The sequence below is a fragment of the Taudactylus pleione genome, unplaced genomic scaffold (genome assembly GCF_031769625.1).
Source record: "Taudactylus pleione unplaced genomic scaffold, aTauple2 ptg000019l, whole genome shotgun sequence".
NCBI classification, from domain to species: Eukaryota; Metazoa; Chordata; class Amphibia; order Anura; family Myobatrachidae; genus Taudactylus; species Taudactylus pleione.
Window position 1 is genome coordinate 27,803,297 of NW_028284421.1, and position 26,491 is coordinate 27,829,787.

The following is a 26,491-nucleotide window of genomic DNA, read 5'->3' on the forward strand; positions in this document are numbered from 1 at the left end:
TGACCTTTAGTGTGTCGGCATTTTATCCCCGTTGACCTTTTGTCCCTGTCGACCTATTGCCTGTCTAACATATGGTGTCTATCAAGACATTGTCTACCTTTTTACTGTAGATCTTTTGACCGGATACCCACTGTAGAGTATTAGCACCCCTAGGCCAAAAGTTCCTTATGGAGAAATTCAGCAAAAACTATTAAACTAATTGTGTTTACCTGTCACCCTTAGGTTCAGTTATGTATTGGTGGACAGGGTTGTGGTTTTGTTTGTCCATATATTTATGATGGGCAGCTAACTACATTAGTTTTGCCTGTTAAATTCCCATAAATAATTTGATTTGGTCCTGGACCACTAACCTTCAAGTGCCCATCTGCCATGGCACCCAGTTTAGGAACCACTGGCCTATGGCATCCGGAACTCTTAACCAGGTCCTGTATGTTACCAATCCCCTATATACAGCACCTACCATGTTTCCCCGATAATAAGACACTGTCTTATTTTTTTTTTGGTCAGAAAAACTCCATAGGGGTTATTTTCGGGGTAGGGTTTATTTTAATTAACATTGACAGCAATTTCAATAATTCAATACAATTCTTACTTACCTTTTTATTTTTTTTCCTCTTTTTCTCTACTCGCCTCCGCGGCGCTGCTGTAAATGACGCTGCCACGCACGCCAGCTGCGCGCGCTCACTGCGAGAGAGTGAGACGCTGCAGCTGTGATTGGATGCCACTGTTAAATCTTTAACGGCGGCATCCATTTCATGCAGGGGGTGGAGCTGGGGGCATTTTAGTATAGCGCAGGGACCGGACAAAATGGGGATTTTGTTAGGGCTTATTTTCGGGGTAGGGCTTATTTTGGACCGTTTTTCAAAAGTAAGGGTAGGGCTTATTTTCAGGGTAGGTCTTATTATCGGGGAAACACGGTATATGTAAGTGAGAACCTGTGGTAGCATAAGAGATAATAGCATTAACTATAAGTGTCCTTGGTTGTCTTTCTTCATAATTATTTTCTCCATTCCTAGGGGCTCGATCAGAGGCTCTTCAAGGGGAGATATATGCTACGTTACTGGCTGAGAATACACGCCTAAGAGAGGAGTTGGAAAGAGCTCGACTACCAACAACAGTATTGCCACAAAATGCTCTGGTGAGTAGATCAGGGGTATACGTGAAATATCCAGTATGGTCTGAGCTTATCAGGAATAAAAATGGGCACACTAGATGGGTTTCATCAAATTCTATGTTTCTAAGTCAGCAACTGAACAAAATGTAATAAGCCAATTAGTCTGCAGAGACAAATAAGCAGAACAACATTCAATTTACAGTAAACAAAAACAAAATTCAGTTGGACTCACTCACCATTCCTGATGCCAGAATTTTCAGCTTCTTCCATTAAATTATGTTCAGAGGCTTAATCACTTTAAACAAGGTGCACGTACAAATGTAATCTGTTTCTTGATATAAGTCATAAAAACAACAAATATGTTTATTGGAAATGAATGGATTATTACATTGTTGTTTTTTTCCAGTTACCTGAAGCATTCACCGACACTGAGAAGTTTTCCCTTCTTAGTAAGCTAGAAAAATCACAAGCAAGAGTGCAGAGCCTGGAGAGAGAGGTGACAGTCTAACGCTATTTATCATTTATGAACATTGGGCTTCAGTGCCATTATGGTTAGTTTGTGGTTTGGTACAGTTCTCTTACTGTATTGTACCTCCTTACTGCCAGCTAGAGGAGGCGGCTCGGCGATGGGGACGTGAGAAACAGCAGCTCCTGGTGCAGCTTTCTGAGCATCAGATGGGATTCAGCCGTACCCAGACCACAATCCTGCACCACTTTCCTACGGTAAGTATGCTGTGTTCTAATGGAAAAATAGGTTAGAAGCTCTGTTATATTCCCTTACCCATTTTTGCTGCTCTGGATGAGGATGTTATTCATTGCAAGTGTCTGGTATTCTCATATAGGCATGTGTTATACTAATGAGGAGTAGCACTGAGAGATCTCCATTGAAATTCCTATGAAACAACCTAGCAATTTGCTATCTAAAAACAGCTTGTTCTAGAGCGGAATATCTCCAAGTGCCCTTGTTCTTCTTTTACTTAATTTAAGTGTCAGGGCTGTACATCCGCATATCTTTTTGCATCGCACATTGGAAGAGCATAACAAATATTCAGTTTCATCTCTAGCCTTGAGTTTGGCCCTCACTGACTGCCATAATTGATAATAAAACAGCCTCTGATGACACCACTACAGAGAACGCCAGTATGAGAGCACAGTTATTAGTTATGAAAGCAAAAGGAAAAATAGTCAAATTGACTCGGCAAAGTTTGTAGCACATTGACATCAGTTGATGCCTGTAATCTGCAAATAACACCACAGAAATTACCTCCATCAGTAATGAGATCCATAACATGACACACAAAGGATCTCAATAAGTCACCCATTTGTTTTATTATTCCCTTTTGTTAATTTAACTTAATCCTAAACCTAGGAATAAACACACTGACACATGTATGGAATTAAAAGAGGTCACAGCCAGAATTTATTGATCAAATTGAAATTTTAGAATAGGTGGCAAGAAGAAAGCAGTGCTCCAAGGCCACAGCCCGATGGATACCAATACTAAATAATAGGGGCGGATCCCCGCCCTGCGCAGACTGACCTGGGGCAGTACCATCCTCCCCTAATTGGCACAGCATTGGCCCCTCCCTTGGAACAAAGACCATGTCCCCCCTTTAGGCGGTGACAAACTGGCCGCTCTCAAAGGAAAGATGCTACCACAGGCACTCCTGCGCTAATAATAGGCCGCCCGTGAGCACTGCTTCCCGCCAAAGCCCGGTTCGCAGAACCAGGCCCGCCACCAAACTGTGACCTTCCTGAAAATAAAGGGAAACTGCAGAGGTCCCTGATCAACCACACTAGCCCCGCGCCCAGGAGTTTAGCCCCATTGGGTCTATGAAAGCTCTCCGCCCTGTAACGTAAAAAACTTGGGTATTGCATGACGCGTCCGCCAACGCTAAATGACAAGTGTGCAATGACCATATCCGCTCAATACCCATGCATGCGCCCAAATCATTGCCTCCCAAGTGGGGCCCCAAACGTCTCGTCTGCTGCCCATAGGGCATCTAGCAGGTGCTTCCAATGCATTTCTCGTAATCCTAACAATTGCAACTTACCCACTCACAACAAAAAATTGGACCTGCAAATCCAAGGGGTGCTGGCTAGCCTTGTAAAAAATAGGAATTTACCCACACCCGACAATTAGCATTCCGGGACAAACCTGTCCGAGAGTTCACGTAGACATAAATTGGCATTTATACAGACAGATATTGGAATTTAATACAGACAGAAATTGGTATGTAATAATAACAACAACAATTTAACCCCAAGGAAAGGGAAACAAAATAGTTGGGTGACCCATCTGAAGATGAAAAACAGCAAAACCTCTTTGAGGGCAAAAGCTGAAAATCCTTTCAGAATCCCTAGCGGCAGTAGGCATAAGGCCCCTAGGTTTCCCAACAAACTCGCAAGGAGCGCAACTACCTAGTGCAACTTATCCTCCTTTAAATATGACCTCACCACCCTAACTGTTTTTAATAAGTCGACTGAAACACCTGTCCACGCTGCGCAAGCTGCTGCCCCTAACTAAATTAATGAGTCCTGCAAAGCTCCGTAGCTATACCTAAAGCAATAAGATAATTCTGAAACACCCTCATAAACTGCCACCTGGACAAAGGGGGTTAGATTAGCAAGGATAAACCAGTGCCCGCCACCTGGAGGGCGAACATTATTAAAGCACCCTGCCTGAGCAACTGGACAAATTCACGAGATATGCAAGCGCCTGAATAGAAATGCAACGCCCCCTGGCCAGCTAATTTGTCTTAAACCTATGTAATTAGCATAAGATCAATACCTGCTTAATAACCACCTTATTAAACCTTAAACCTGCTAGCGCATAAAGCTTATTAGCAGCAACTAGCTTGCCCATGCTTAGTATAATGTAATTGGCCAGATCCGCCCACGGCGTGCCTGGAAAAATTTAGAGATACCTGATAATGCTGAAGACAAACCGCCTTGGAATGACCCCTTTCGTGGCATGCCCCAGACAAACTCTGCTATATAATCATCAATCGACCTACCTCACCCGCTCTTGGAAGCTAAGACCCTGCCCATCGTACCAAACCGCCGTGTAGGTCTTTAATGTACTAGGCGTCAATGACTTCAGTGTGAGGTCCTTGATGCCAGCCCAATGAAATGCCGGGCATGGAAAGGGAAGGTTAAACCATTTAAACAGGAGGCACGATAAAATGAACCTGTCCCACTGAAAAAGATTTTAGGCGTCCGCCATACCGTTTGCAGCGCCTGAAACCTGCCATGCCCTAAATTCAATATTCCTTACCCACTTAGCAGTGTAAAATACATCAACAACCATAAGGCCGGATCTAAGTCCGTCCCTGATTAGCACCGACCTACACCACGCTTAAGTTATCCAAAAGGGAATTCGCCTATTGCAAATCTTGCTCTCCTACAGCTACCTACCATTGGGAACACTCTCTAAAAGAAGGATGTTCTTGTTTAGGCCCTGAAACCCATAAGTAACCGGCCCGGGCTCCATGCACCACACCCTTACAAAATGCACCAAAACTTAAGGAACCGGACACATCTGTAAACAGTTGAAGTTCGAATTGGCTACAGATGCCGGAGGCCATATCTTTACGCCATTGAATTCGCACATAAACAACCAACCAAAAACGCAGAACCTCACTCAGCTCCAAAGAGATGCAGAATGAGGTTATGAGGCTTCCTAACCCCCGCTGAGGTTCCTCCTAGCCATCTGCTGAAAAAAAAAAAAACAACTCCTAGGTATGACTCTAAACGCGAAACCGAGGGGACCCAATAGCGATTGCAACTACATTAACTAAACCTTCTTTACCGAAATGAACGCTTCTAGCAACTCCCCCGAAATGCCACGCCCTCTCCATAGACAAGTGGCATAACCCTATCGAGGTATCGGGTTCTACATCCAAGTAATATATGCGCATAAGTAGACCTTACTAACGACGAACAAGGCCGGCAAGCAAAAAAGTAACTAAACCCTCGAAAAGTATACGAAATGAAACAGCCCATCGACAGACATCAGTCTACGTAATAGAGCTCTACTACTTTAATTCCCACACATCTAAAGGACTCGGGGTGAATGGGCAACAGCCGTAAAGCGGATTCTATATCCGCCTTAGCTAGTAGAGCCCTCCCCCCGAAACCTTGTACTATCTCCAGGGCGTTTTTTTTTTTTTTTTTTTATAAACAGATTGGCAAACGACACGACAATCTGATGGGCATCATGCGTGGGAGCCCAACCCTTCTATCTGGGCAAGAGAGATGCTGTATCAACCCAAATCTACTTGGTTCCCTCTACGGTGCCGCCTTAAAGGCGGTGCACCTAAACTTTCAGAAAAGGGGGGGGATGCAAAAAGGTGGCCGCACATGCGCCCTAACCTGGCTTCCGCCTCCACCGTACACCTTACGACTTCCAGATGGACATACGCTGATTTCAGAATCTTCCTAGAAAACCCAGATATCGCCCATGTCAAAGGTAAACACCAACCCACGCCAAAACCTTGCCCCCCCAAAAAAAGGCTGCTTCCTCCCCAAGGGGATAACGACCCAACCAACTCCTCAAAACCCCCAAATTACTCAGAAACGGCGCTTCATTGAACACCTCCGCGATGCTCGTTGCCCTATTCTCCTCAACCTGTTCCTGCGCCGCAGACCCCCTGCACATCTTGGCTGGGTGACCACTCCCGCAGAGCATGCAGATATGCCAATATCCACAGCCTGCCCCTCATGATGCTGCGTGTTATTACACGCGCAGCACGGCACGCAACTGATGCCCGCAGATCCAGGGCGGATCAGAAAAGGCTGCTTCAGACCAGCCGAGGAATCTGCAGGCGCGTTAGGCAGTTGATTGACTGCAAGCCAAACCTCGACGTCCTTGAAACCGAATTAAAATACTGCCACCCCCTCCTGCTGTGTCCTAAATGCGTCGTATTGCCGCCAAGCGGTACCTTTTAGCTGACTAGTTTAAGCCGTGTACCATGTGCATGTATTTTAGCACATTCATAATACTCCCCAGGCCTGGATTTAAGGGGCGTGCCGCAAAAACATATACACGCGCCACCGAATTCTGGTAAGAACGACATGTCGCCTCCGCAACTACCCCAGCTGACTAAGTCCGATCCAAAGACCTACTTGCGTAATCCGCAACCGCAAACATATGCACAAATTTACTCTTCTTGATCTGCTCCCTAAATTTAGAACTTAAACCCTTAAGGATAGCCATATTCGCGCAGTGAACCTAATCTCCCGATGCATCCGGCACCTTAGTTGCCGACACTGTGTTAGACCTCTTATGGCTCCCCCGCTTTGCCTTAATTTTTATTTATTTATTATTATTATTTATTTAATTTTTTTGCGCAAAGTAACGCTTGAGATTGCGCGGCCTATCAGATGAACTCGAAGAATCGCTAGAATCAGTGGAAGATAAATGTGCGCTGCGAAATGTAGAAAAACCATGCTCACCAGAAATTGCCGCCGAAGGACCAGACATTTCCTCCTGAGCGTTCGCCAACTGTCCCTCGCTGCATGGTGCGCCCACCACGATTTGACTCGCTGATACCACTGCATCATCCATCTGCTGGACCTCGATAACGCGACTGGAAAGATCAGAAACTCCTACCTGGGGGCTTGAAACAGTAACTGGTGAATTGGACCGCACAGCAACTGTGCCTGCGGAATGGGGGACAGGGGGGGCAATGGGTGGCAGTGGGGGGCGTGGGCAGATTGCGGGGAAGGCAGGGGGGACAGAAGGGGGGGTTGCAGCATATGTGTAGTTTGGGAATATGCAGGTGCGGGGGCATGAGGCAGGGAAAAGGGGTGAAAAAACCTGATAGGAAGGTGCAAAAACCTTGTAAAAGGGGGTTAGGGTCTGGAGTTGCAGCAGGGGGTACACGGTACACGATGGTACACGGAAGGGGCAGGATGGTAAGGGGCAGTATATTTCAAGGGCATTCTGCGTGTAGTGTGGTGGTGTATAAATATGGGGACCTGTCCTACTGCTGAGCCAGAAACGGGGCGAAGGGGTATAACTCCCGCCCCTGGGTGCCGGCAAACAACAGGGGAAAGATTGCTGGGTGGGGCACCTGGGGCCTTGGAAAACCCTGTTACTAAAGAACAGCGGGGAGTGCTGGGGGGGGGGCCCTGCTCCTGGAGCAGAGGGGGCAGATGAAGGGGGGAACAGGACCAAGCAGGGATCCCTGCGTAGGCCGAAAATATATAAAATGGCTGCCGTGACCCTGTGGCCGGGGCCAACCGCCGGCGCAGGGAGCGGGCTGGCCGTGATCTGCGGTGCTGGGACGGGGGGCTGTGGCCACCTGAGCTACTCGCGGCGCCGCCAGAGAGCCAGACGGCCATGATCTGGGCCATGTGCGGGAGCGCAGACAGGCGCGTGGTCGCGGCCTATAGCAGGGTGCGCCCCGCTAAAAGGAAGCCACTGTGGTGAGAGGCGGCGGGGGGAGGGCGTTGGCTGAACGGCGGGGCCTGGGAGTAACTGAGGGGGGTACTGGAAGGGGACGAGGGGGCCGCAGGGCGAGAGGCCTGGGAGCTTCCATAAGGCGGCGGGCGGGGGGGGGGGGGGGCGGCTGAACGGCTGGGCATGGCTGAGAAGATACTGGCAGGGGACAGGGGATGGATGAACACAAAAGCAGGGGAGGGAGGAGGAAAATGTGGAACAGAGTCTAAAAGGAAGCAAAATAGATAAACAATAAAAGAAATACTGACAGGAGCTAGAGAGGGTGTAAGAAAAGGGTAGATAAATGAGGTGTAAAATGCAGATGGGCAAGGGAAAGACAGGCAGATTAAATATAATATATAAATGACACTTAGCCAGCCTGGTTGAATAAACTGGAAAGAGGAAGATGGCTCCCTTCCCCAGACTATTTATATGGGACCTCTAAGCCCTCCCAGAAATCCTACCATAGGCTTATACTCCTCAAATGACCAATAACTAACCGCACCCCCCTCCAGCTTTTAACCCTTAACTTACCTAACAAAATTACATATCAAACAGGGTGCTTATCTATCCTCAAACTTATTCAAGTATTCGGATGCATTACTCTTAGTAGTACTACTGAGTACTGTTTTTTAGATCAAAAACAGGGAAGCAAATAGGTTTCTATTTGTCATTGTTATTGAACAGGTCAAACGTTTGATATATGCCTACATTATGTTCCCATTTGTCATGACTCCCTATTTAGTAGTGCCATAGCTACTTAGCAGATTGCTTCCATTATACACCATATTTACATTGCAGATTGTGCTGTAAATAAACAGCAGGCCATATATTATTATCATTATTATTGGTTACCCATCCCAAATAATCAGCCTTTTGCACCCCAAATACACTATTATTACAGCCATGTGCCACTCAACATGTAATTATACTAGCCTGTCCCTCAGCACACAATTACACCAACACATTTATATGTAATCCAGAACAACACATTACTATACCAGCCTGTGCCTATAGCACTATTCAAGCCTGCACCTTCCCAGATTCTAATTAGGAAAGCCTGTGCCCGGCCAGCAAATAATTATACCAGCCTGTAGCCTTCCAGCACACTTGTATACTGGCAAGTGACTACTGCCTAATAGCACAGGGATTCATCAACCAGTGTCCCATACGTACACACATGAATACTATTATATGAGCCTGTGCTTTGCTTGTATTTGCCAGGAATATTCTGCCAATTAATAATTGCATGTATAGCGTGTTGTCACAAGTTACACTATTTCTCTGCTGCCTATTACACAGTTATCACAGTGCTGCTTCTTGCTTATTAATATGTCCTTATCCACCCTGATATTCCTGCTCAGAGATAAGGATATTTGAACTGTTATATATATATATATATATATATATATATATATTAGGGGTGAGCGGGTTCGGATTTCTGAAATCCGAGCCCCCCCGATCCGAGTCCGATCCGAGTCAGGCTCGACTTTTCCCGCCTGACTCGGATCTGAAATCGAGGCAAAACGTCATCTTCCCGCCTTCCGAGTCTCGCGGGTTTTGGATCCTATATAAGGTACACACGTCGGCGCCATTTTCTCACTCGGCTGTGGACAGTGAAGAGGGAGGGTGGGAGTTAGGGCTGTGTAGTGTAGTGTAGTGCTGCTGTTGTCCACTACTTCAAAGTCCATAGGGGCTGGCTGTGTTGTGCTGTGCTGCTGTTGTTAATAGGGGCTGTGTCCACTACTTCAAAGTCCATAGGGGCTGGCTGGACTGTGTTGTGCAGTCAGTTCTCCATAGGGGCTGTGTCCACTCCAAAGTCCTGTGCAGTGTCCCAGTCTTAAAGGGGTGCTGAAGTGTTGTCCAGGGGGTGCTCTGTCCATCAGGGGTGCTCCCCCCAAGTGCTAAAAAAATAATATATTTTCTGTGTTTGTGAATTGTGTGCGCAGTAGCCGCACGTGCATCAACAAAGTAGTGCCAAGCGTGCGCCTGTGTCATAAGTAAAGGGCCGGCTGGCTTGACCGTTAAGGGTGCTGTAACCCCCGAAAGTACACTCCAGTCCAAACCAAAAAAAAAATTATTTTCTGTGTTTGTGAATTGTGTGCGCAGTAGCCGCACGTGCATCAACAAAGTAGTGCCAAGCGTGCGCCTGTGTCATAAGTAAAGGGCCGGCTGGCTTGACCGTTAAGGGTGCTGTAACCCCCGAAAGTACAATCCAGTCCAAACCAAAAAAAAAATTATTTTCTGTGTTTGTGAATTGTGTGCGCAGTAGCCGCACGTGCATCAACAAAGTAGTGCCAAGCGTGCGCCTGTGTCATAAGTAAAGGGCCGGCTGGCTTGACCGTTAAGGGTGCTGTAACCCCCGAAAGTACACTCCAGTCCAAACCAAAAAAAAAATTATTTTCTGTGTTTGTGAATTGTGTGCGCAGTAGCCGCATATGCATCAACAAAGTAGTGCCAAGCGTGCGCCTGTGTCATAAGTAAAGGGCCGGCTGGCTTGACCATTAAAGGGTGCTGTAACCCCCAAAGTACACTCCAGTCCAAACCAAAAAAAAAATTATTTTCTGTGTTTGTGAATTGTGTGCGCAGTAGCCGCACGTTCATCAACAAAGTAGTGCCAAGCGTGCGCCTGTGTCATAAGTAAAGAGCCGGCTGGCTTGACCGTTAAGGGTGCTGTAACCCCCGAAAGTACACTCCAGTCCAAACCAAAAAAAAAATAATTTTCTGTGTTTGTGAATTGTGTGCGCAGTAGCCGCACGTGCATCAACAAAGTAGTGCCAAGCGTGCGCCTGTGTCATAAGTAAAGGGCCGGCTGGCTAGACCGTTAAAGGGTGCTGTATCCCCCGAAAGTACACTCCAGTCCAAACCAAAAAAAAAATTATTTTCTGTGTTTGTGAATTGTGTGCGCAGTAGCCGCACGTGCATCAACAAAGTAGTGCCAAGCGTGCGTCTGTGTCATAAGTAAAGGGCCGGCTGGCTTGACCGTTAAGGGTGCTGTAACCCCCGAAAGTACACTCCAGTCCAAACCAAAAAAAAAATTATTTTCTGTGTTTGTGAATTGTGTGCGCAGTAGCCGCACGTGCATCAACAAAGTAGTGCCAAGCGTGCGCCTGTGTCATAAGTAAAGGGCCGGCTGGCTTGACCGTTAAGGGTGCTGTAACCCCCGAAAGTACACTCCAGTCCAAACCAAAAAAAAAATGATTTTCTGTGTTTGTGAATTGTGTGCGCAGTAGCCGCATATGCATCAACAAAGTAGTGCCAAGCGTGCGCCTGTGTCATAAGTAAAGGGCCGGCTGGCTTGACCATTAAAGGGTGCTGTAACCCCCAAAGTACACTCCAGTCCAAACCAAAAAAAAAATTATTTTCTGTGTTTGTGAATTGTGTGCGCAGTAGCCGCACGTTCATCAACAAAGTAGTGCCAAGCGTGCGCCTGTGTCATAAGTAAAGGGCCGGCTGGCTTGACCGTTAAGGGTGCTGTAACCCCCGAAAGTACACTCCAGTCCAAACCAAAAAAAAAATTATTTTCTGTGTTTGTGAATTGTGTGCGCAGTAGCCGCATGTGCATCAACAAAGTAGTGCCAAGCGTGCGCCTGTGTCATAAGTAAAGGGCTGGCTGGCTTGACCGTTAAGGGTGCTGTAACCCCCGAAAGTACACTCCAGTCCAAACCAAAAAAAAATTATTTTCTGTGTTTGTGAATTGTGTGCGCAGTAGCCGCACGTGCATCAACAAAGTAGTGCCAAGCGTGCGCCTGTGTCATAAGTAAAGGGCCGGCTGGCTAGACCGTTAAAGGGTGCTGTATCCCCCGAAAGTACACTCCAGTCCAAACCAAAAAAAAAATTATTTTCTGTGTTTGTGAATTGTGTGCGCAGTAGCCGCACGTGCATCAACAAAGTAGTGCCAAGCGTGCGCCTGTGTCATAAGTAAAGGGCCGGCTGGCTTGACCGTTAAAGGGTTCTGTAACCCCCAAAGTACACTCCAAACCAAAAAAATATATATTTTCTGTGTTTGTGACTTGTGTGCACTGTGGCTGCACGTGCATCAACAAAGGAGCAGCGCCAAGCGTGCGCCTGTGTCCCATAAGTAAAGAGCCGGCTGGCTCATTTCTTAAAGGGTGGTGTAACCCACAAAGTGCACTACTCTCCAGCAAAAATAAAAAAATATTTTCTGTGTTTGTGTGCGCTTTAGCCGCACGTATATATATCAATATAACATAAATGGAGGACCAAACTTTCTCCGATAAAAATAAAATAGGGAAAGATCAAGAACCACTTCCTCCTAGTGCTGTTGCTGCTGCTGGGAGTTGTTCATCATCCCAGAGAGGAAGTAGGAACATCACTACTTTTACTAAACAATTGACCCTCCAACAGTCCCTAGCGATGAGGATGAAGTACGACAGCAGTCATCCTGAAGCAAAACGTATAACTGAGGCCTTGACTGCTATGTTGGTGTTAGACGTGCGTCCGGTATCCGACATTAGTGCAGTGGGATTTAGACAATTGATGGAGGTAGTGTGTCCTCGGTTCCAAATCCCGTCTAGATTCCACCTGCATCCTCAAAGCAGCAGCGACAAGCGTGCGTCTGTCTGTTAAAGGGTGGTGACACCCTCAAAGTGTGCTACACAAACAATTAAAATATTGTTCTTTTTTTTTCTGTCTTTGTGAATTGTGTGGGCTGTAGCCGCACCTGCATCCTTAAAGCAGCAGCGACAAGCGTGCGTCTGTCTGTTAAAGGGTGGTGATACCCTCACAGTGTGCTACACAAACAATTAAAATATTGTTCTTTTTTTTTCGGTCTTTGTGAAATGTGTGGGCTGTAGCCGCACCTGCATCCTTAAAGCAGCAGCGACAAGCGTGCGTCTGTCTGTTAAAGGGTGGTGTAACTCTCAAAGTGCTCCAAAAAATAAAAAACTATTTTTTTAATGTGTTTGTGACTTGTGTGCGATGTAGCCGCACTTGCATCTTTAAAGCAGCAGCGACAAGCGTGCGTCTGTCTGTTAAAGGGTGGTGACACCCTCGAAGTGTGCTACACAAACAATAAAAATATTCTTCTTCTTTTTTCTGTCTTTGTGAATTGTGTGGGCTGTAGCCGCACCTGCATCCTTAAAGCAGCAGCGACAAGCGTGCGTCTGTCTGTTAAAGGGTGGTGAACCCTCAAAGTGTGCTACACAAACAATTAAAATATTGTTCTTTTTTTTTTCTGTCTTTGTGAATTGTGTGGGCTGTAGCCGCACCTGCATCCTTAAAGCAGCAGCGACAAGCGTGCATCTGTCTGTTAAAGGGTGGTGACACCCTCACAGTGTGCTACACAAACAATAAAAATATTCTTCTTTTTTTTTCTGTCTATGTGAATTGTGTGGGCTGTAGCCGCACCTGCATCCTTAAAGCAGCAGTGACAAGCGTGCGTCTGTCTGTTAAAGGGTGGTGACACCTCAAAGTGTTCTACAGAAACAATTAAAATATTGTTCTTTTTTTTTCGGTCTTTGTGAAATGTGTGGGCTGTAGCCGCACCTGCATCCTTAAAGCAGCAGCGACAAGCGTGCGTCTGTCTATTAAAGGGTGGTGTAACTCTCAAAGTGCTCCAAAAAATAAAAAACTATTTTTTTAATGTGTTTGTGACTTGTGTGCGATGTAGCCGCGCTTGCATCCTCAAAGCAGCAGCGACAAGCGTGCGTCTGTCTGTTAAAGGGTGGTGACACCCTCAAAGTGTGCTACACAAACAATAAAAATATTCTTCTTTTTTCTGTCTTTGTGAATTGTGTGGGCTGTAGCCGCACCTGCATCCTTAAAGCAGCAGCGACAAGCGTGCGTCTGTCTGTTAAAGGGTGGTGACACCTCAAAGTGTTCTACAGAAACAATTAAAATATTGTTCTTTTTTTTTCGGTCTTTGTGAAATGTGTGGGCTGTAGCCGCACCTGCATCCTTAAAGCAGCAGCGACAAGCGTGCGTCTGTCTGTTAAAGGGTGGTGTAACTCTCAAAGTGCTCCAAAAAATAAAAAACTATTTTTTTAATGTGTTTGTGACTTGTGTGCGATGTAGCCGCACTTGCATCCTCAAAGCAGCAGCGACAAGCGTGCGTCTGTCTGTTAAAGGGTGGTGACACCCTCAAAGTGTGCTACACAAACAATAAAAATATTCTTCTTTTTTCTGTCTTTGTGAATTGTGTGGGCTGTAGCCGCACCTGCATCCTTAAAGCAGCAGCGACAAGCGTGCGTCTGTCTGTTAAAGGGTGGTGACACCCTCACAGTGTGCTACACAAACAATTAAAATATTCTTCTTCTTTTTTCTGTCTTTGTGAATTGTGTGGGCTGTAGCCGCACTTGCATCCTCAAAGCAGCAGCGACAAGCGTGCGTCTGACTGTTAAAGGGTGGTGTAACCCTCAAAGTGTGCTCCACAAACAATAAAAATATTCTTTTTTTTTTTTCTGTCTTTGTGAATTGTGTGGGCTGTAGCCACACTTGAATCCTCAAAGCAGCAGCGACAAGCGTGCGTCTGTCTGTTAAAGGATTACATCAGTGACAGAATCCAAGTAGGCATGTCAGACAGTCCGTACCTGTACTGGCAGGAAAAAGAAGCAATTTGGAGGTCCCTGTACAAACTGGCTCTATTTTACCTGAGTTGCCCCCCCTCCAGTGTGTACTCCGAAAGAGTGTTTAGTGCAGCCGGGAACCTTGTCAGCGAAAGGCGTAGGAGGTTGCTTCCACAAAATGTGGAGAAGATGATGTTCATAAAATGAATTATCAACTCTTCCAGGGAGACCAGCCTCCAGAACGTACAGAGGGACCTGTGGTTCCTGCAGGGACGAATTAATACTCTGTGAGGATGAGGATGTACACACTGAAGAGGGTGAGGAATCGGTGGATGTGGAGGATGAGGATGACATCTTGCCTCCATAGAGCCAGTTTGTGCAGGGACACATTAATTGCCAGCTTGTTTTGTGGGGGCCCAAACGAACCAATCATTTCAGCCACAGTTGTGTGGCAGACCCTGGCGCTGAAATGATTGGTTTGTTAAAGTGTGCATGTCCTGTTTATACAACATAAGGGTGGGTGGGAGGGCCCAAGGACAATTCCATCTTGCACCTCTTTTTTTTCTTTGCATTATGTACAGTTTGGGGCCTAGTTTTTCAAACTGCCATCCTGTCTGCCACTGCAGTTTCACGCCTAGATGGGTCACGTGTTTGTGCCGCCCACTCGTGTCGCTTAGCATAGTCATCCAGCTACCTCGGTGCAACGTTTTGGACATAAAAACACTATTGTGAGGTGTGAGGTGTTCAGAATAGACTGGAAATGAGTGGAAATTAAGGTTATTGAGGTTAATAATAGCATAGGAGCAGAAAAACCTACAAATTCTGTGATTTTAGCTGTTTTTATGCTTTTTAAAAAAAAAATACAGATCCAAAACACAAAACCCAGAACCCAAAACACGGAAGGGTGGTTTTGGCAAAACCAATCCAGATCCAAAACACGAAGAAAGATCCAGATCCAAAACCAAAACACAAAACACGAAAAGTGGCCGGTGCACACCCCTAATATATATATATATATATATATATCGTACTGTTAAATGTAGGTTTATGTTATTTTTTTTTCTGCACCAAGTGTACATGAACTATACAGTTTATATTATTTTTTTTACTAGCTTCTCTGTACTATTACTAAAAATATATAAAAAACCTGTGTAACTCTGGTAACAGTCATCTTTAATTTCATATTGCTGCTCTTTGATGCATAACTACTGCATACTTGCCTACTTTTGAAATCTAGTTTCAGGGAGATTTTAGTTGGTAGTAGAATGCGCTGCACGCCGTATTGACACTAACATTACTGCCTGCAGTACTGGATTTCTTGTTTTCAACTGTTCACTGTGATATTTCTTTTCTTCTCACTCAGTACAATACACATGATAAATGTGAATCCGATGCAACTACTTTTGAACCTATATTTGTGCCTAAATACCATAATTTCCTTGTTAAAAAATATTTTAAAACTTTTTGTTGTATTGTCCTGTTTGTGTGATAAACTAAAAATGACCAATAAAACATTGTCACTTTCAGCCACAGATCACACACAATAGCAAAAGCAGCAGATGCTGAGATAAGAAAACTGATCACTAGGGTCAGGCAAGCTGTTTTCCATCCTGTTGGGAGTCCATCAGGGTTTTGCTGAGAGTTAACAGCAGAGGCTGAAGAGCCCAGACAGCAATCATAGTGACTACAGCAAATCACTGTCCTTGCCCAGAAATTCCATGGTGGTCCCCTGGCTGCAATAAAGAATCCAAAGAATCTGGGGAATTTGATATACTGTGCAGGGCAGCAGGAGATTTGAGCTTGAAACGAGACTCCCCCTGAGGATCCGGGAGGGTAGGCAACTATGAACTACTGTAGTCAAAAAAGAGCCTCCAAAGCAGATAATTCCACAACAGTGTAGATAATGTTTTTAGATGCATATCCCAAGTGATAAGGTTTGTGTCTGACTCTTATGTCATATAGTCTAAATATGTATGCTGCTGAAATCAGACGTGTTCTTTTTAACATTAAGGGTTACTCTGTTCCATCCTGAAATCGTTTGGTTAGCTTTGTTTGGCTGTGTGCAAAGATCTGTCTTAATAAATAAGTCAAAGCTGAGTCTGATGGAGCAGTCTATGAAACCTAAATTTGTTTGGTGGGCTTCTCTTTGCCAATTCACTTTGATAAAGATATGTTGCAAAATTGTGAAACTTTACACAGCATTCATAAATGCTGTATTTTACTTGTAAAACAGTAAAAAAGATAATAACAATGGTCAACTTGGCTAATAAATTAATAACATTGTTTATTTTATACAGCACTTTAACTTATGCTATAATATAATATACTATATTGATCCTTACCATACTCCCACGCAGTCATTTCTCATTAAAGGGCATATTCATTATCACTTACTTTCTACAAAAGCAGGTGGAAATTAACATTTTCACCTGCTTTTGTAGAAATTAAGTTTCTGAGCCACTCATCAGAAAGCTAATGCAAGAGATATCACAGATATCTCCTTCTTACCTTTCACTTCCGATGTGGCTCGGCTCAGAAAATACGATATTTTTGGAGCTTGACTACTGGAGCATTCGCCATCTTCAGAAGGTGCTTGCTCCCGCGCTCGGCGCTCACCCGGGTTGCAAAGCGGGATCTTTCTGAACCCTGCGTCCCTGTTCAGCTCCTTCTGCCGGACGCCGTGGCTTTGTGCGCCTGCGTGAACTCTAGTTCACTTGGCAATGTCAGACTTGGCTGTGCTAAGTTTTACTGCTTCAAAAGGAGCAGTGAAGCCGTTCGGGGAGACAGCTGATTTTCGCTGATGATTTGCTCGGACCCTGATAATTAACATAATGAATGGACCCCTTACTCTTGGGAAAAAATTGATTAAACGTTGGTTTGGGTGTATCAGCGTGGTTGCAATCAAGATTTTCACCCATTAAAAGTATTGAAACCCCAGATGTACTATGTCGTGGGTTTTTTTGCCAACCCAAAAAAATTAGTTGCCTCTCAGAGTTTTAGGTAAAGCATTGCACAGATCCCTAGTGTACTTTTCTTTGCTAAACTATGCAAAATGTAAAATAAAATAAGAAAAAAACAGTGTGTGCCCTCCCAACAAATTGATAACCAGAACTAGATCATTAAGCTTATACTGGTAGTGTTAAAATCAGGAGCACAAAGAGTGTGAGGTCCACCGATTTTTCATTAAACAGCACTAGGCTTTAGTGGAAAATTACAGTTTGGGGAGGGACACCACATGGGGAAGGGAGTACATTTTTAGAGATTTGCAGCATTTTTTTCTTGCAGGATCTGGGTTTAGAATCCAATGAGCGTTGACGATGGTTTAAAAAACAGCATCAAATTTGAAGCTTAATAAATACTGTATTTTTTACACTAAAACCGCTAGTGATGCCCATTGGTTTCTAAATGCAACCCACTGATTAATACTTCACCCCTTAATGTTTTACCTTCCGTGCTGTTTTGATCACTGAAGTCCCTGATACATATTCTACTGTAATTAGTAATTGCCCGTCTCCCAATGCCTGCCAAGGTTTACTCTGGATGACTAGGCGACAAGACCCGTCTAGCATTTTTGTACACATGATAAAATATTATCTGTTTATGCGATGTACAAGGCAATCATCACCTACTTTCATGCCTCTTGCTTCTGCAGAAGGATCTAGATGCACCCACAAAGAGGCACACCAAGCTCGATCCTCTAATGTGACATTTTCACCAATGCAGCTGAGCAGCACTCTGATACACATTTCAATGTAATGGTGCCTACCACTGGCTTCCAGGTACTGTGACACCAGCTTCAGGTACTGGAAACGCAATGATTATTTCGTAAACAACTATGAAAAGCCTATAAGTTTGGACACCCTACTTGTAGTTATAGACCTGTTGATCCTGGCATAACAACAAGAGACAAAATACAGGGCACTTGGAAATCCATTGAATATAAGGAATAAACATGAATATGTTTACTGCTGAAACCCAGAATACAGAGACATACCATACAGGATGAAAGGTCTCCCATTAATGTTGAGTGTTTTTAGCAAATGATTTCTGAATACACAAACATTAAAATGAACGATTTTATCTTAGTTTATAGCATTAAGGATGCAATTCTTATTATGTAATGTTCAGAAAGAAATTGAAGATGAATAAAGTTTTCATTAAAATCTCCTAAGAAAGGATTATAGTACTACATATGTGGTATATACTCAAATAAATAAACTTATCTCCAGTCTTGTTTTTAAAATGTTATACTTATTATAATAATTTTTGCAATATCTAATCCACGATTGCCATAGGGCCACCACCTAGTATTTGGAGATATAGATAATAGGCATGAAATCTATCTAGCTGTGACAGTGGGATGTAAAGAGAATAAGTCGTCCCTCCTGTTGGAAGTTTATATAACTTGCAGTGACACATAGGGGCTCCCATATATCTATATCCATCCATATATATATATATATATATATATATATATATATATATAATGTGTGTGTGTGTTATACTTTTTTGGTATGATTATATTGTAAAACTTGCATTTGTAAGAGGCATATTTATTATTCTGTAATATGCCATCTGCCCCTGAACGTAAATACATTTTATCCCTGCATCTCATGGCAATGGACTCCTTTTCCGATTTAAAGAGCCTGTTCTCACGATCAAGTTTGTATATGCGATCACTTTACTTCTATCTACAGACACCTTGGAGCTGCTGTGTATGTATGTCTTTCTAGCTTACAATGTGGAAAATGTGACCTCCTGTAACCCACAGGAGAGGGATCACAAGATCCCTCTCCAGCACGGCCGCCCCATTGCAGTTAATGGGCTAACACCATCTGAAGAAGACGTTAGCACACGCATGCAAGACAGAAAGCATATCTCTCTGAAATTTCCTCCTTTTCTAATTAGTACATTTAAGAGATACTTAACTCTGCACTTAAACATGCAGAAACAGAATATTCAGCATATTTTAATGGATTGATTAATAAACAGGCCCCTAGATCTCCAGTGTTTGAAATACTGTGCAAATCCTACTTTGTTCCATGCTGAACACAATGGTGAGAAAGAATAGCTCAGAATTTCTATTGTTTGATGACGACTACTGTAAAGGTAAGTACATATGTAAGGAAAATAAATAAATAAAAACGTTATAAAAAGCCAGCGGTTTATTTCATAATAAACACTTGATTATTATGTGTTTATCTGAAGGACTTATGTAATATTCAAAGTTTTTGTGAAGAAAATGTGTATTTTGCACCTCTTTATCTCAGTTTAATAGTCTTCTTCTGAAAAATGAATATTGTTTTTCCAGTGCTTTGCAAAACTAGGTGCTTATTCTTTACTTTCCAAGAAACGCTTCTTGCTCCACCCACCTGTTCCCATTGGCTGCTGCTAAATTCTGCTCTTGCAAATGCTGCCATCTTTCTTCGGAAATCAGTATGCTTTGGTGGAAATCTAGGTGCTCTAGCGCAAAATAAAGTGCTTTATAAATAAGGCACAATGGCTCCATTGTCTACACATTAGAGCCACATTCCAGATCACATGATGAGTAAGTAGAATTCTTTTCATCTATAACTAATGACAAGTGAAAGCATTTAATTTAAAATCGAAACCGCAGACCAGAGGGTGTCTAGTGGAGGTCATCAATTACATTTGACCCTGAGTTCCGCCGCACCAAATAACATATTCCAGGTTTGGATCCAACCGGGTATACCCTTTTTTTTGTTTAAGGAAAATATATTCTACCTGTTTAGGATGGACTGGTTGGAGGCATTTTTGGATAAGGAATCTAGGTTTGGCAGATTTTTTGAGGTATGGGAAAGTTATATTACCACTCTTCCCTCGAGGACACAGCAATTACTCCATCAATGTATTTCTTCCACTTCATGGATTGAATTAAGAATTGCTGATAATGATCCTCTAATACCATTGGGGGGCGGGGTCCCTAGTCCGCACGGTGACAGATATTATTTAATACATCTGTCATGTAATTTTGTATTCAAGTGTATAGTCACATGACATTGCTTTATTTTCTGTTTGTTACACATCCTATGTAATATGCAGTGTAATTATTATGTGTTGTTTAGTGTTATATACATTGTATTTCATTGTGAAAAAGTTTCTATGTTTGATATGCTTCAGAGTCAATAAAAAAAATTTAAAAAATAAAAACCGCAAACATACTGAGAATCTTGATATATAATTAATTATTGCCATCTAACCACCATTCAGAATAATTTTTATGCCTCTGTTACAGTTTTACTATTGTGCTACTTACACATCCATATGATTCTGTCCCCACCATTACTGGTAGCGCTGGTAATTTGTACAATCTGTTTAACTTCCTACATGTTACATTCTCAAATTATGATCAATTAACTGAGAAATATACTTTTACAGTCTTTACTACAGTTTTACATGGTTACATTTTGAGTCAGTGTGGCTCCCTCATTACTTAGTTGGCAATCAGTTAGCTGTGTTGCATGGAGGGCCCTTATGAGAGATTTCAGGCCCAGGTACTTTGGTGAATGTAACTAATCGTTTTTTACCGTTGCCCAACCTGTTGGGATAAGGGGCCCAGGGACCCAGGCAAGACCAGGCCCGGGTACTTTGGTGAATGTAACCAATCGTATTTTGGTGTGGCCGCAACCTGATGGGATAATGGGCCCAGGGACCCGTTGGCAGGCCCAGGGACCCAATAAGACCGGGCTCGGGTGCTTTGTACCTGCCCTCCCCCACCCAATGCTCCTGATAGCAGAGAAAGACACTTTTAAAAATACACTATTCTAGATCCTCCCTAGCCTGGGCTCATATTTAACTCTCTCTAGATAAACAGTGATATGAGCTTGCACTTGCTCAGCTGACTTTTTTTCAAATGCCATCCAAGTTCCTTAAGTGTCCTTACGGATTACTGGAACAGTCTCAAGTTTGTAATATTACGCAGTTGTTATGCCCAGCAGAGGTGTGTACTTGTGTGATCTGAATGCCAGCAAAGCCCCAAGGAGACACTGGAGGCAAGAAGAAGCAGCTACTAGGAGGAAGCACTTTGGGGGCATTAAAGGCACTGGCGACAGTGTAGTAAGTATTGGGTTGTATTTCCTTTTAATGGGCATTTCCACTCATATATTACATTATTGGCATTTTACTCTTATGAACATAATTAATAGCATATTACATCATACTAGACATTAGTGGCATATTATTCTCTAATTGGCATATTATTCTCTAATTGCCATTTTACTGGCATTTTAGACTTTACAGGGCAGTGTCACTGGCATATTATATTCTACTGGGCATTATGTTAACAACTCTACTTAGCATTATCACTGGCATAACAGGGTGGACTGGCATTCCACTGAATGGCAAAGTAAAAATAAAAGTAAAAAATTGTACCATCATGAAATTTATTTCACACAAGATTTTGCTACAACTTGTCTCATTGCTTCATGGGCCACATCTTTGCACTTGGTCTAAAATTGCCTCTCTTGTTTATTGGCCTGATTCAGCAAGGATCGCTATTCTGCTAGAACGCACGCACCGCAGTTGCTATTATTAGCAGTGAAATGCAAATGTTTGCAATCGCATTGCGACCACAGCTTACCATAAGGACGCACACATTCCCTTACACACATCCGTATACTTGGGCAACATAGCGAAATAATCAGTAACATCGGACCCATACGCTCAGTTAAGGCAGGTGAGACCTCACTCAGGAATTGCTAACTTCAGCACACGCTATGAGGCCTCAGGCTGCGTCTGGTATTACAGTGGATAATTTATGCACGCCCCTGAAACGCCGTCCTAAAACACTGGCACGCCTACATTCGCCAGACCACCCCCCCCATAACCACCCACAAACGGCACTTCCTGTCAATTAATGTGCGCAGGGTCTGCGTAGCCTCTGCAAACGCATTTCCTATCGCAATTGCTAGTTCGCGCACGAGCACTGCGATGCATGCGCAATGCGAATTAATCTACCAATTGCATGCGTCTTTGCTACTGCGATCCTTGCTGAATCAGGCCCTATGACCACAGTAATATATACACATGAGAAAATCAATTTGTCACAGACTGGTTAACCCCATCATAGAGGAGTATATTAATATAAAATCCAAGTCTGTTGCCTGGGAACCCTGCAATGCAGGAGATTCTCCAAGAGTTTATTCTCCTGCCACCAATTGCAGGACAAGATATAATCATAGAAGTATACTTGTACTGACCGATATGTACGTGACCAGCCGTGATGTATCTGCAGCAGCCATCAGAGGTAATAATATAATTTTGCTACAGAGGCAACAAGGGAGTATCTCACACGTTTGTAGTTTGTAGTTCAGTCAGACTGGCCAACTCAACGATTTTCATTAAGTTAATATGCAAAAATCGTTTGTAGTTCAAAAAAGTCGTTCATTACACTTTAAAAAATCTGACAAATAATCTGACAGATAATCGTTCAGAAAATCTTTGGTAACAAAATCGTTGTGTGTGTATGCATTAGACTTAACCTTACTGTCCCTTTAAACTGGAACACTCACTAATTACACAGGTACTGGGGCTGATTAAAACCAGGTGAAATGCAGGTTTGAAATCAGCCAGCCACAGAAGCTGTGGAATTCACAAGTGTCTCAGTTTAAATGGATAGTATTGTAAACCTATGTATGCTGTAAATGTAACATTTACTATTGTACCTGAGTGTTTCTTTTATAGCTGCTTTCACCAATGGGAACAGTGCTTAAAGTGGTCCTAGAGAAGTGGTGGAACTCACCGTACCCCCTCGGTGCAATGGCAATAAAGGGACAGAAGGGGTGTGGTCTCAAAAGAAAGGGGAGTGGTCACATAATAGTATTCTTGATACAAATTACATCACACAGTAGCACATTCTTGATTCACATTACACCACATAGTAGTGTTTCTTTTTCATGCATGACACACAGCAGTGCCCTTTTTACACAATGCCCACATTTGTGCCCCTTATACACAATGCCCACAGTAGTAGTGCCCCTTATACAATGCCTACAGTAGTAGTGCCCTTTATACAATGCCCACAGCAGTAGTGCCCCTTACATATAATGCCCACTGTAGTGGTGTCCCTTACACATAATGCCCACTGTAGTGGTGCCCCTTATGCAGTGCCCTCAGTAGTGGTACCCCTTATGCAGTGCCCATAGCAGTAGTGCCCCTTATGCAGTACCCACAGTGGTAGTGCCCCTTATGCAAAGCCCACAGTAGTGGTAGTGCCCCTTATGCAGTGCACACAGTAGTGGTAGTGCCCCTTATGCAGTGCCCACAGTGGTAGTGCCCCTTATGCAAAGCCCACAGTAGTGGTAGTGCCCCTTATGCAATGCCCTCTGTAGTGGTGCCCCTTATGCAGTGCCCCCAGTAGTGGTAGTGCCCCTTATGCAGTGCCCACAGTGGTAGTGCCCCTTATGCAGTGCCCACAGTGGTAGTGCCCCTTATGCAGTGCCCTCAGTAGTGGTGCCCCTTATGCAGAGCCCACAGTAGTGGTGCCCCTTATATAGAGCCCCCCTTATGCAGTGCCCGAGGAGTGGTGCCCCCTATAATAGTGCCCCCATTAGTAATCCCCCTGTAATAGTGCACCCATTAGTAATCCCACTGTAATAGTGCCCCATTAGTAATCACCCTGTAATAGAGCCGCCTGTGTAATGCCCCAATAGTAATGTCCCCTGAGTAATGTCCCCAGTAGTAGTGCCCCTTGTAGTTGTGCCGCCTGTGTAATGCCACCTGTAGTAATGTCCCCTATTGTGAAGCCACTTACACAACAACAACAAAAATGAATACTTACCTTAAGCCCTGCTCCCGCGTCCGCTGCCCCCTGGTCCCCCTGGCTGCTCCTCAGTCTGAACTATGGAAGAGACGTCATGACGCCTCTCCCATAGTGCACTACACACAGCAGGAACTGGAAGCCAGAGCTCATGAGTGAGCTCCAGCCTCCGGCTGCTGCTGGCGCTGCGGGAGGGAGCTGGCGCCACTGGTAACAAAATCTCAGTGGGTGCCCGGCAAATGGAGTCTCTCTGCGGCGCTGGGGTTAGGTGGGTCGGAGGAGGCGGAACTGGTTCAGTCTCCAAATAGAGGTGACGGCACGCAGTTCCGCCCCGTTCCCGCCCACTTTAACCCCTGAATGGGATCATCTTTAACAGTGCTGTGAGGTCACTTCCAGATGCTGGGGAATGCTTGATCATACTTGGGGGGTCTATTTTCTAAGCCTTGGATGGAGATAAAGTTGATGGAGATAAGGTTCCAGCCAACCAGCTCCTAACTGTAATTTTCAAACACAGCCCGTGACATGGCAGTTAGGAGCAGATTGGCTGGTACCTTATCTCCATTCGATTTATCTCAATCCAAAGCTTAGTAAATAGACCCCTTGGCCCTTTGCAGTCATACAGCAATAAAGGAATGGTGTTGCAATGGAATATATTATCACTTAATGTCTATAAATGCACAACACAAGCTACTGTAGGTGGAATTGGCAATAATTCACATTTAATTTCACCTACTTGCATTAGACTAATTTATCCCAGTGCGCAGCTCGGCCTATTGACAAGCAGCGGAAGCAGTAATGATAGAGCAAATGAAGCAGATTTTCTGTGATCTCGGGGCTGCTTCCATAGTAACTGAGATGAGACACATTGTGCTGGGTGAATTCCATTATATAGGTTAAATAAATAAATCTATTTCTTGTTCATACAGTAGTGAGAATTAAATTGCAATCCCATTTTTTACAGAAATGACTGTGACAGGCTGTGGGGCAAAGCCCAATTTCCTGAGGGGGTGCACGAGTCAATGCCTCCAGATTGAGCAATGCCATCAGATTGAGCATGACCAACATGAGATGAGCGTGCTTTTTTAAATACAGGAATTATGGGGCTGATCTAAAAAGAACAGGTGCGCTAATTAGCTGAGTGCAAACTCTCATAAATCCACAGCTGCTGACTCTAAAAAAAGAGGGATTCCTGCCTATGTCCCCCATAAAACAACTATAGAGGAGACAAAGGCAGTCTCCTACCAGTTATTAATATGGCTGTAAATAGCCCGTCTCGCTCTCTCCATATAATAACTGTGTTAAATCTTGTCCACTGGTGAGACGGGCTATTTACAGCCATATTAATAACTGGTACGAGACTGCCTTTATTGTTTCCTTTATAGGTGGATTGACACTTTGCAAAGGAATATATTGCTAGATTGTTTCAATTTTTAATGCACATATTTTATGTATTAGCAATTTGTTGACTGCAGTCAATTGTATATATACAGTATATAGTATCACAATAATAAATTGTTTCTATTAGCACTTTGGTACTGTTCTTATATTTAGTATATTACCCAGAGCAGAGTTTATTTATCTTTTTTCTCTAAATTATGCGGCTGATTCTGAGTTGGGGGCAAAGAAAATAGAGCCAGTAACTTAGGTAAAACCATGCTGCACTGCAGGTGGGGCAGATGTATAATGTGTACCGAGAATTCAATTTGGGAGGAGCGTGGCCATACTGAAATGTAAATTGCAGTGTAAAAATAAAGCTGTCCAGCATTTATGGGCTACATGCAAAAGCAGCCAGTATTTATCCTGCATGCAAAATAAATGTATTTGCACCCCCTGCAGTGCAATGTTGTTTTTCCAGATACAAAGTAACTTGCCTTTTTTCTTTTTTTTTGCTTTGCTCACAAATGCTCCTTAAAACTTCTTACAAAAAAAACTCTATCAACTATTTTTTAATATTTGTTTTTATAATTTTTTTTTAAAATAAATACAACACAAAATCATAGTAACAAAGACAAATACAATACATGCATCAACAGCAAAGAGAGACGGAGGGGATGTAGTCAGGTTGACAATGTCGACAACACAATGTCAACAGGTATGATGTTGACATTGTTAAAATATTGACATGTAGCGTGTCAACATTCTGAGAATGTTGACTGGTGAAATGCGGGCAGGAGGGTTAGGATTAAGCCATGGCGGAGGTGAGAGTTAGGCTGCGGGAGGAAGGGGGGTATACTAGGGTAGGGATAGTAGAGAAATACCCGAACGCCTGGAGGATCGGAGGTCTGAACTGGAAGTCACAGTCACATGACCGCCATGACCCGGAAAACGCTGCTACAGCCGTCAGGTGTAGGTGAGTCATTGCTGGGCCACCAGGGATGATATGCTGACATTCTAACATGTCAACGTTTCATCACTGTCTACATGATGAATGTCGACATATCATCCAACCTGTAAAAAGGAGGGAAAGTCACGCATGGAGGCATCACTAAATACATTAATACGCATAGGGACTAGTTATTTTCACAAAAAAAACTGCTAAATGCTATTCTTCACCACTTGTGCAAAGACGCTAATTGGCAGCTATTGAGAGATTTCAGTACCCCAAATAGCTTCAGTAGGGCTATTCG

The 26,491-nt window shown here is 43.8% G+C and overlaps 1 protein-coding gene across 1 annotated transcript in view; it reads left to right on the top strand.

Moving 5' to 3' along the window:
• Positions 1–20,143, top strand: part of CCDC33 (coiled-coil domain containing 33) — a 127,898-nt gene extending 107,755 nt beyond the window's left edge. Inside the window, exons 20-23 of the mRNA XM_088443954.1 lie at positions 1,017–1,138; positions 1,521–1,610; positions 1,721–1,837; positions 17,739–20,143. Of these exons, the coding sequence (XP_088300080.1) occupies positions 1,017–1,138; positions 1,521–1,610; positions 1,721–1,837; positions 17,739–17,792 (383 nt within the window). The 3' untranslated portion in view covers positions 17,793–20,143. The remainder of the gene's footprint in view (positions 1–1,016; positions 1,139–1,520; positions 1,611–1,720; positions 1,838–17,738) is intronic.
• Positions 20,144–26,491: the final 6,348 nt, after the last annotated feature.